Below are 12,221 nucleotides of genomic sequence, written 5' to 3'. Positions count from 1 at the left end.
GTATTAACAGAAAATGGTTTTCATATGATTAATTGATTTCTTACCTAACAGTTATTGAGTAGAAGAGAATAAATCACAAGTATTTATTGTAACTGGGTATACTTAATATACAAAGATGATATGTTGTTATATTTTACCAGGGAAATTAGTGTTATATTTACATTTAAAAAATTAATAATAAGAATAATTTGAAAGACTTTGGAGGGTGGAACAATAAGTTTGTTTAGTGTTAATAGGTAGCCCAGCTCAGAGATAGGAGTCAAAATAAACACCGGGTTGAATCATACAGAATTGCCATTTTTATGGGTCAAACTTGTAGATTGTCACTTTAATATAGTTCAATCATATGTGAGTTTGTTGGGATTGCCTGAGATTCTCAAGCTATTGCCATGTTCTATGAGTGTGTTTACCATAGTTTATTTATTGTTGGCTACTTGTTTCAAAGAAACACTCTTTACTTATAGAAACACTCTTTACTTTGTAAAGCACTTGCCAAAGCTCTTGGTTGTGTGATTTGTGTATTTCATCAGTTGGTTGGCATTTTGTGCTGCTGACACTCATTGTGGGAGAAAGCTTTCTTGACTGATGGAAAAAAAAATGTGTGTGGGGAGAATATGTAAAAATAAAAACAATTAGTGTATATTTGTGTTGTAGATAAGTAGAATGGATTGCTAGTAAACTGACAAGATAGGTATTTTATTATCAAATAGAAATTTACTTTAAATCATAGGCAGATGGTATAGGCTCAGAAACATGTTCCAAATAGTTAACTTATCTGAAACAAAAATATAGATGGAGGGTTTTTTTTTTTTAAATCTGATATTATCCAGTACTGTATCTTTTGGGGCTGCCATCACTCTTAGCATATAGTAATTGATTAATAAATATTTTTCACATGAATTAAACAAAAATGTGAATAATCTTATTTGTGATTAGATGATTCAATTATTGAGAAAACATTGGTTTCACCATGTTTTAGGATTGACCAGCCTTCTCACTCTATGTCACATCAGAATGATTCACAAGTGGGTTACTTAGATAAATAACTTAAATTTTGTGTGTGTGTGTGTGTGTGTATGTGTGTGTGTGTAGCTCTTACCATTCAGATAACTCATCCATTTATCATGTCACACATGCATGTACATATCACATACTTGTGTGCATGCACACATACGAACAGAAAGCAGAATTGGTCTGAAAGGAAGTCATTTGGTCCTGACCCAAACCCTAAAACCATTAATGGTCTTGCGCCCCAACTTGGTAAGCTTAGCTTAAGCAATAGGAGACAGGCTTTAGTGCCTTAAAGACACAAGTTTGAATTTTTTCTTTTAATTCTGTCTTTACCTTTAAGGTTTGTGACACCAGTTTTTCTGAACTTCTACTTCTTCAATTAGGTGGGGATGTTAACAGCTGGGTTATATAGTTGTTGAAGGAATTAAATAACAACAATATATAGAAGGGTTAAGTTCCCTGCCTCAGCTATTATGTAAATGGTAGGACTTGATGATACCCAAAATGCCAGTGCAGTTTGAAAGAGGCGTATTAGGTTTATAGATATGAAAATTCCTGCATTTAAAGAAAGCCTTTTTTTTTTCCCTAAAGGAGATCCATTAATAAATACTTGTGAAACATTCAGTCCCTGAGAACTTGACTTTGAATTATGTAGAAAAAGGCAAAACAAACAAATAAACAAACAATTCCCCCAAACTAGTTCACTGGCCATGTGATTTGTTTATTCTATTTATAAGGCTATAGCTAGCAGCCCTATTCATTTTAAATATCCATAAATATTTCTCTACATTTGACAGATTTTTTTTTAACTTCTCTGGTATTGGACAGTATAATTTTCTTTAAAATTGGTTTCCAAGGTGTTGGGGCTTGGAGGGGAAGAGCAGGGAACAAGGGGTAAAGATTTGGAAATACAGGCAATCATATGCTCAAGATTGTCTGCTTTTTATGCTCAAAGGTTTGGATACCAATTCAAAATTACTGATTTGATTGGCAGGTTTCCTACCAAGAGTGCCACATGCAAACCTGTTGTCTGTCTTACCTCAGTAACCACTTGCAGATGACTTTCTGGGGTTGAAGTAGTTACAGAGAACTTCTGCTGTTTTTGTTTTTGGGTTTATTTTTTTTTGGGGGGGGGTGTTGGCTATATTCTTTTAGCCAGGGTTTCTAAGAGAGGTTCTGGGGAATACTAGAGTGTTATCTTATTAAGGAATCCATTAGCACTCATTCATGCTAATCTGTTTACATTTGCATAAGCGTCTTAATGGCTTAAAGAAAAATCCATAGGCCAGAGATTCTGTAAATTTCTCATGCCTTTTACCCAATTCATTACTTTCCACACATTATAACTATGGACAAATTCCAGGGGCTATTTCACAAAAGCAGCTGTGTTAAGGTTTGCATCAAAACACTAGGATCATAGTTTTGGAAACATTAGCTATCTTTTTAGCACTATTTGATAAACTTGCAAGACCATTAACACTACTACAGCTACTACTTTTATTACCAGCACACTAGCTAGTGTTGTATTTGTTGTAATGGGGAGTTTCTCAGAGAGATGTCTTAGGAAAAGTCTTAAACTCTTGCTTAAGAATCAAGAAGCATATATTCTGTGGAAGAATTGTTTTGAAAACACTAGCAGTAATGCTCTTTAATATGATATTAGATAAGTAACCTAGAAGGTGACTATAAAACCAATTTACAGGTAATCCCCAGAATCACCCAATTAGAATCCAGATGGCAGAAAGCTCTGTTTGCTCTTCTTTCCACCTATCCTGTGCTGTCTTGCTGCGATTGACATGCATTTGTGCCAATTAGATTCTGTTCCTTTTGCTCATAAATTCTCCTCAGAAACCATACTTTGAGGCACTTAAGTCACTGGAGTATATTTCGAACATTGAAATTTTTTTATGTCTACTTTGCATAGCGTTGATAGTAAATAGATGTTATAAAAATAATGAAATTTAGCTGAGGGAAGCACTAAATTGAAGAGGAAAAATTGTGTGTCTGTGTGTACATATACAGTTAGGACATTTTTAATGCCTCCACATTCTCTGGAAAATCAAAAGCAAGCCATTACACATTTGCCTTCACAAGTACAACAAATGCTTTCTGTCTCTCTTTGGATTGATATAAATGTAGTATACATACATTTAAAACATCCTCATTTTTTTTTCAATTTTTAATTCATATTAAGTGTTGAAACTGAAAACTATGTATTTCTATAAGATTAATTTCAAAAAAGTTGTGAGATATGTCATTTCAGCTCTCATCTATTCTATCTCCTATTTCAAAGGTCCGAATACGAACTTCTAAGCTTTATTTGGAGAAAATGAATAGCAACTTATTCTTGCATATATCATGGGGCCTAGGATTCCATTTTGATAATGAGAGAAAGTATAGGGATTTATTTTCAAAAGTGATATAACATGGCCTAGTTACTTAAACCAAAAGAAAAGTTTGCAGTTCTTTAGATGATATTTTGGAAGAAAGTAGACATTGGCCAGAATGTCCTAATAAAAATTTTTGGAGTGTGATGCTTTATCTGTTAATCATAATTACACAAATATTTCTGAAATTTATAATATCATTTTAACAAAGATTTTTCGCAAAATACTACAGATCATCTAAACTTTTCCCTTAGAATTCTGAGTTAAGATTTTTCCTAAGGCAAGGAGTTTGGAAGACATGTTTCCTACCAAGAGTGAAGTTTGAAAGAGGTGTATTAGGTACTGAGGTAAGAAAGACAACAGGTTTGCATTTGGCACTCTTGGTAGGAAACCTGCCTTAGGAAGGTTTACTGCCCAGGGAAGCTCATACTGTCTCAGATCCCACACCTCTGAAAGTAGGATTTGGTCTTGAATAGCCATTTAACACCAGGTCCAATCAGTGCTTCTTCTGAAGTTATAGAGAAATTTTAAAATATGCTTAGCTACATTTTTAACATAGTTAAAATTCAGTAAGATTAAATCTTTAGTATATTTAGGGATGAGAGAAAAATGGAATATGTCAATTGTGTCTGATATAATCTCAAAAGACAGCAACATTAAAGCAAAGATAATACCGTGTAATGAGTCTCAAACTTTAGCACACATAAAAGTCATTTGACAGTTAAAAGCATCTGGAATAATCTGAAAGGACAATATAAAAGCAAAGGCAATATACCTCATTGATTCTCAAACTCTAGTGTACCTACGAATAACTTGGAATCTTAGCACACATAAGAACCCTAAGAGATTTGGATTTGTACCCCATGAATTAGTATTTCTACTTGCCTTCCAGATGTTACTCATACTGAAGGATCACACTTTGAGCCTCTGTGACGTAGCAAAGACCTGAACTGTGTATGTTGTGTGTTTTAAGTATTGACATACATTAACTCATTTAATCTGTGTAACTTTCCTTTATGGTGTAACAATTATTGACCCACACTTTGTATATGAAGAGACTAAGGCACAGGGAAGTTAAGTAACCTGCCAAGGCTTCACGTCTCCCAAATTACAGTGGTGGGATTCGAACCCTGGCAGTTTAGCCATGAAGTCTCTGTTTGTAGCCATACATCTTTCCTGACAGCTGAAAAGATATTTACCCAGAACTGCAATAAAGAATTTGCAATAAAATGAGTTAAGTGCCAGAATATTTAGAATATTGGCATATAATACTGTGTGTGTGTGTGTGTGTGTGTGTTGAAAATGTTTTTGCAATAACTTAAAATATGTAACTATGTATTGGGATTTGCGATATTTAAAATAAATAGTTGGTTTGATTTCCTGGATAGTAACATTGCTTGAAATTTAAAAAAAAAGAGAGAGATTTTTGGATCAAATGTCTTTTTTAATTGTAATGCATATAAATCCCTGAGGAGGTGTGTAACTTTCTGTGAATGGCCATGAATCATGTGTATCTGAATAGCCAATGGTGCTTGGGTACTCTTGGTTAGAACATCAATTTCTAACTTAGAACTAGGTGGGGTTTTAGGAGCCCTCCTACCCCTCAATCTAATAACCAGCTACAAAGGCCCCACCTACTTTGAAGTTAAATGGCACAGTCCTTGGTGTGTGGTGGTGGGGGGTGGTGTTTAGAGAATGGTGGCCCATTCTCTTTAGTTTTCACGAAGTCACAGACAGCTTAAAGCAATCTGGAAGTGCCTTTTGGAACTCTTGAGTTTTGCAGAAGGCTGAACAGTCTCCAGATCTAACCATTTGCCTACAAGGCTGCTGGGCTGGGAGCCTTTCTCAGAGGCTGGAAGTCACTACAAAAAGCCTTGCAGCTACTAGGCCTAGAAGCATTTGGGGGGCCCCCTTTCCTGGACAGTTCCCCAAGCTGTGTCCTGTCTGGGGACTTTCCAGCACTTTGTGCTCCAACAGTCTCCTGCACGAGTTGGCCACAGCTGAATCAAGCTCACTGTGAATGAAAATGCAGCTCGGATTTAAAAGCCCTGGAAGCGGTTGTGTTTCTTTCAGTCTGTTGACTTTATTTGGGGTGCTTCCCCTTGTGAAAGGGAACAGAGCTTTTTATCCTTCATTGTTTTTTACCACTTCTGATCTATGGCTGAACATTGCAGGGACTCAGTGAGCCTCAGAGCCACGTTGCTCTTGTTTTGGTTTCAGACAGACTTAACATGGGGTTTTCCATGAGAGTGAAAAAGGAGAAAGAAAACCAGGTGCTGCAGTTGGTTCTGTGCTCCAGCCCTGGTTATGACTTTCTAATTATTTAGAGAGAAGGAAGGGAAAGCAGAAAGGAGACAGAAAAAGAGAGTGGGGAAAGAGAGGAAGAAGAAAGAAAAGCAGGAATGGAGGAAGGGAGGAAAGAAAAGAGGAAAAGAAGTAGTGATGTTCTCACTTCATTTTCAGTGGGGGATGGGGAATCTGGCACATTCTGATGCTTTCTTTCTTCCTTTTTATTTTTTAAGAGCACTTGTATTTCACCTGCTGTAACTTAAGAGGCTAAAAATATTGTTCTGATGTTATTTTTATAAGAGTGCCAGCTAGAAGTAAATGAGAAGGTTTCTCAGATTAGGCAAAATCTGTGCAACCCATTACTGAAATCATATGCTGCCTTGGTCAGTGGAGGTGCAGTGCAGCCTGTTGATGAGCATTTGATCTTTAAGCATTCTTAACGTCGAGATGATGTTTTTTTTTTTTTTTTTCTTCCTCCTATATATTTTAGAAGCAAAAAGACCTGACTTTGATTGGTAGAGTTGTCAGGGACTGAAAATCATAAGGTGTGTTGTTAGTCTGTTAGGTGGAATTTTAAAAACTGATAGCTCTTGAACTGGATTTAACAATCAGAAATGTTTGGTTTGAGTTGTATTTTGAAAGTGAACTTAGTTGCCAAAACATAAAAATTAGGAGAGATCATGTTTAAATTCAAAAATTTTATAAAAATTTGGAAGTAATGACAGTACAAGAAAAGCAAAGCTGGCCAAGCTTAAGGAAGCAGTTGATGCCTTGCACTGGTCAGGTTTTCTTTCACTCCCCCAGTTCCTCTGTAGGGCACTTCTCTGACTGGATGGGTAGCGGGTAGCACCTGAATGCGTACTTCTTCGTTTAGGTTTATGAAGTAGTTAATACTTAATGGTGTTACTACCTGTCTCTAAGTATACTTCCACATTCACAGTTCTTAACTATATTAAGTTAAAAGAATCTAGGAACTTATAAGGATAGGAGTAATTCTTACTCATAAGCTTAATACATTATTATTCTGAATCTTACTGCACCCATTCAAATAGGTTTTATGGAACTCTAACATTTACATTTAATTGCATGCACAATTATGACTAGATTTTTTTAGTCATAATAATGTATGAATGGAGGTTTTTGTTGTGATGTTATTTTAAATATATCTCAAGAAAGTAAACTCCTTCAAATGTAATCAAATTTTTGAAAATAATGCATTCTATAAGAGAGGGCAGTTTATGCTTTTTAAGTAGCTATTAAACTATGTTATGAAGACATAACAATTTAATATTAAATTTATCTTTACTTTGAATTAAAAAAACAAGCAAACAAACACAAATGAATCAAGTGTTTACCTGAAGCCAGGTGTTTCTGTCTATAAAGTATGACTTTACTCTGGAAGTAGTTCATGGTTTCTTTACATCTTCTTTCAATAAGGAAATTATAATAGTAATTCCTTTCAATGAGACTGTATTAGATTACCTTATCTGAAGGCTCCTAACCATTTGCTGGGTTTGGTTTTAAGACTATGTACTTTAAAGTTTAATTAATACAATGATTGGGAAATATATGCTTTTGGAGACGATTAAAACAATTTGTTTACCTTGAACTTTATGAAGGAAAGGTGATATGTAAACTAAAATGAATTACATTGAAAAGATTAAGTTAGAAATTGAACCCTTAAAGGAATGTGAGGTAAACTTTTGACTTATTTGGGAGTTCATTGAAAAGTTACCCCCCAAATCATTTTTTTAAAGGAGTAAAAAATACTATTTAAATATAATATATTATAATTCCAAGATATGGGAATTTACCTCTTTCTTCAATGAGAAATTTTAAATATATAAGCTTTTCTACCTAAATTTTTAACATATTAATTTACTTCCCTATACATATTTTAAAATCCTGTTATATAAGATACTAATTTTAAAATACTATTTTTTTCCATTTATTGATTTTATTGATTGATTGATTTTACTCAAATTCTTCACTTGTGATTTGGCAACAGTGATTTGTCATTACTAAATCTCCTGTTTTGAGCCATCTCATCCATTTTTGCAGTGCACATAATTTCTACCCTAATTTTTTGAACCTCAGTATTTTTTTTTTTTTGGTAAAAATACTACTATTCTTTCACTAGAAATTCTGTGCCAAACTGCAAATGTCATTTGTGTAATAGACAGTTATTATTATTTTTTTACTTTTTAAAATTTGTTTTAATTAGTTACACATGAGAGTACAATGATCTTGACATATCATTTGAATCAGATGGTATATAAACTTTTTAAAAAGCATGTCCTGCAGGTGAATCCTTTTGATCCCTAACATGTAACCACCCCAAACATTGCCTCTTAATGTTATCTTTGATAGACTTTCGTATAATCATATCGAACATTTGGAATTTTAAGAAATAATTACTATTGAAATTTTGCTCTCAAAAACAGATATGGATAGATTATACCTATAAGCTCTTAAAACCAATGATAATGGAGTTGTTATAACTCAACATATTTTCTCCAAACAAAACTTTATATTAGATAATAAAATAGTAATATAGTGCTTAGATAAGGATTTGACTAGGAGGTAACCCCTGTTTTCCTAAACTTGGGGAATAAGTAAAATTGCCTTATATTTGTACATCTATGATACATAATTTTTATTCTCTCTTTCAAGATTAATCTTTAAATCTTTAGTAAAGTATGATAACATTTAATAGATAACCAGGAAAATGAGGAGAAACTTATTGATTTATTTTTTACTGTAAGGCCCTTTATTTATTTATTTTTGTTAGAGCTTTATAGTTATACATGATAGTTGGGTTCATCCTTACAAACTCATATAATCATGGAAATTGATTTCAGTTCATGACTCCCCCATTTTCCTTCCCTGTTTATCCTCCCATCCTCCTTCCCCTCTCCCAATCTTCTTCCTCTACTCTACTAGATTTCCTTTTCCTTGTCTATTAATTTATATTTGATTGGTTCTTTATGTTATCCTAGCTTCCCTCTCCCTTTTTGTTATTTTACTTTAGCTTCTGCATATGAGAGAAAACATTCAACCCTTGAATTTTTGAATTTGGCTTATTTCTCTTGGCATGGTATTGGGTTAACTTTAATCAATGACAATTCAAGGTGCTATTATGAATTTTATGAAATTTCTTTTTTATCTCAATGCATATCACAATCACTGAAAAATTCATTTCTTAAATATTCCTATAAATGCAATTGCAAATGAGGTAAATGGGTATATTATACAGTAGACATTTTCTATGAAAATATCCATAGTGATATAATAGTATTTATATGAGATTTTTATTACAAGGTAGCAGTTAATTGAGAAGGAATTATTGTTCTGGTCATTTCCTGGGGACCATGTGCTATACATGAATTACACTGATGATGAATTACAAAAGATAAGAATAACTAGTTCTTTTATGTTTCTCAGGATTGTGAATGAGGAGAGATGATAGAGCGTGGGAATATGAGTGAATTTAGAATTTGAAATGGTGTGGTTTCTGTCTTGGATACTTTACTTTTAAAGCTTCAAGAAAGTTGAAAGTTTTTACTTTCATATCTTCTATGAAAAAAAAAATCAGCTATTGTAACATTTTCCCAGAAAAAAATAACACTTTTATTCTGGGGCTTCCAGCTTTGTTTGAAAAAAGTTTGTATCATGAATTTACAAAAAATGTGATACTTCAGAACTCTTTATATTAACAATAAATTTAACAATGAAAGTAATACGAATTATCACTTTTATCTCTTAACAGTGGAAAGAGTGGAACGAGAAAACCTTTCAGACTATTGTGTTCTGGGCCAGCGTCCAATGCATTTACCAAATATGAACCAGCTGGCATCCCTGGGGAAAACCAACGAACAGTCTCCTCATAGCCAAATCCACCACAGTACTCCAATCCGAAATCAAGTGCCCGCGTTACAGCCCATCATGAGCCCTGGTCTTCTTTCCCCACAGCTCAGTCCACAACTTGTCAGGCAACAAATTGCCATGGCCCATCTGATAAACCAACAGATTGCCGTTAGTCGGCTGCTGGCTCACCAGCATCCTCAAGCCATCAACCAGCAGTTCCTGAACCATCCACCAATTCCTAGAGCAGTTAAGCCAGAGCCAACCAACTCTTCTGTGGAAGTCTCTCCAGATATCTACCAGCAAGTTAGAGATGAGCTGAAGAGGGCCAGTGTATCCCAAGCTGTCTTTGCAAGAGTGGCATTCAACCGTACACAGGTACAGTTAACATTCATCATAATCAGTGGTTAAGAAAGATATTAGGGATACAACTGTGACATGTCTTAATTCTTATTTATCTCTTTAAAATTTTTAGGCATATCAGAGTGCATATAATTATGTTAATATTTCTTTGATCTTGAAATATTTCACCATTTGATCAATGCATGACCTGAATTAATTAATAAACTAATTAATTTTAGTAGTGTAATGACCATCTGTGAACCTACTATGAATCTACTACCCAGTTCAGGACCCAGAATAGTACTAATAGCTTGGGTCTGTGTTTATGTTCCTCCTTACCTCTTCATCTACTTGTCCCTGGACTTAACCTTATCTTGAATTCTGTGATTATTATTATTTTTTTAAGAGAGAGAGAGAGAGAATTTTAATATTTATTTTTTAGTTTTTGGCGGACACAACCTCTTTGTTTGTATGTGGTGCTGAGGATCGAACCCGGGCCACACGCATGCCAGGCGAGCGCGCTACCGCTTGAGCCACATCCCCAGCCCCAAATTCTGTGATTATTATTCCCTTGTTTTTTGTTGTTAGATAAATTGTAAAACTATTTATGCATGCCTAATCTATTGTTTATCTTGTTTTGAACTTTTATATTATGTCACAGTTTCTCTAATCCCTTCAAAATGTGCAAGTTAGATTTGAGATATTGATAACAGATCACTTGCTCGTATTTTTAATGTTTTAGAAGAATATATGACAATATAACATTGAATGATAAAAGGTAAACAGTTTACTCATATGTTTATTTGAAAGGTTCTTTGCCATCTGTGGTTCTTAATTATTCTTTACCTCTTCAAAACTTGTATGCATTTCAGAACACATAAATTAGATAAATTATCCTTTGGTCATGAAATACTATCACAGTTGTTCTATACATTAAAATTACCTGGAGGGCTGTTAAAACACAGATTTACGGGCCCACCCCAGAGTTTCTGATTCAGTTAGTTCTGAGTTAGGACCCCCCCACCATCCCAAATTTTATTTCCAATAAGGTCCAAGGTGATACTGATGCTACTGGCTTGGGAGCCTCACTTTGAAAACTATCAATCAAACCTGTCTGTATGAGTAATGAAAAAGTAAAGGTGCTTAGCCTCTGAGATCTAATCTGATTTAATATGACAAAATATAACCAAATAGTTATATAAAATATAATGTATGTTAAACAACACAGGATAGTGTATGTTAAACAACACAGGATAGTGTAAGCAAATACCACAATGGGGGTTTATGGTGAGTTTGGGTTGGGGAATACTTCCAGGATTCCAGAATATATGTGATAAGTCTTCAAGAACACAGTAGGCTGGAGTTAGCCACCCTACTAAATGTGAGGCAGCAAGCTTCTCTCTGTGCAGATGAAAAGATGAAAAACATCATGGTTGAACACATGTAAACAACTAACTAGAGTATTAGGTTGGGGTGTTAGATCTTGAAAATTAAATGAAATTCAATAGGCAAAGATGGAGAAGAAGAGCATTTTAGCTAAGGAGATTCACGAGAAAATGTTGCATCAAAAATGTGGGAATAGTTGGTAGTTTATAATAAAGATAGATCATAAAACTTAAAGATGGTGATGGGAACAGGGTCATGCTAAGAACTTTGATCTTTAGGTACTTGAGACTCTTGAAGGTCTTATGTAGGAATATTCTGTGATCCAATAACCAAAACTAGATCTTGGGAAGGTTTTTCCCCCTTTTCTTACGAGAGTAAGAGAAGATCATTTCAAAGGCTGCCATAAGTATCCAGCTGAAAAGTGGGGAAGTTTTAAACTAGGTTGGTGGCAATGGAGTAGAGTTGTGAGTCAATAAATATTGTGGGAATAAAATTCACAGAAAGTATATGAGTGGGTAAAGAGGGAAATCGAGATAATGCCAAGGTTTGTGACTGAGAATAAGAGTGTAGTATTAAAAGAATTAAGAAGGACATTGAAAGATTGGTTGGAATAAGGTTACAGTGATTGTTTTGGAATGATTTATTTTGACTTTAAAATGTTAGCAGACTTCTTCTGAAGATTTACAACAGTCCTTGAAAATAAGAGTTTAGTACTGAGAAGAGTTGTCAGGGGTAGAGAAAGAAATTAGAAGAATTTTCACAGAGCCCAGAATTTAAAGAATTAGGAAATGGAAGTGGAAGAACTATCACCAACCCACAACACCAAGAAGAGAGACAGAAGAAATGCCAGAAGAGCTGGGGCAGGTGGAGATGGAGTGGAGGAATAGTGGTGAGAGGAGAGAATGCATAAGTAGTTTCCAGAAGGACTCTTCATGTGTGTAA

At 34.5% G+C, this 12,221-nt stretch overlaps 1 protein-coding gene across 1 annotated transcript in view; it reads left to right on the top strand.

Annotated features, from left to right (window-relative positions):
• The window catches only part of Satb2 (SATB homeobox 2), a 170,777-nt gene that overhangs the window by 89,025 nt on the left and 69,531 nt on the right, over window positions 1-12,221 (top strand). Inside the window, exon 7 of the mRNA XM_026399328.2 lies at window positions 9,457-9,929. Within this exon, the coding sequence (XP_026255113.1) occupies window positions 9,457-9,929 (473 nt within the window). The remainder of the gene's footprint in view (window positions 1-9,456; window positions 9,930-12,221) is intronic.

This window comes from Urocitellus parryii, chromosome 1 (genome assembly GCF_045843805.1).
Source record: "Urocitellus parryii isolate mUroPar1 chromosome 1, mUroPar1.hap1, whole genome shotgun sequence".
NCBI lineage: Eukaryota > Metazoa > Chordata > Mammalia > Rodentia > Sciuridae > Urocitellus > Urocitellus parryii.
Note: the sequence above shows the minus strand (reverse complement) of the source record. Positions and strands in the feature narration are given on the sequence as shown.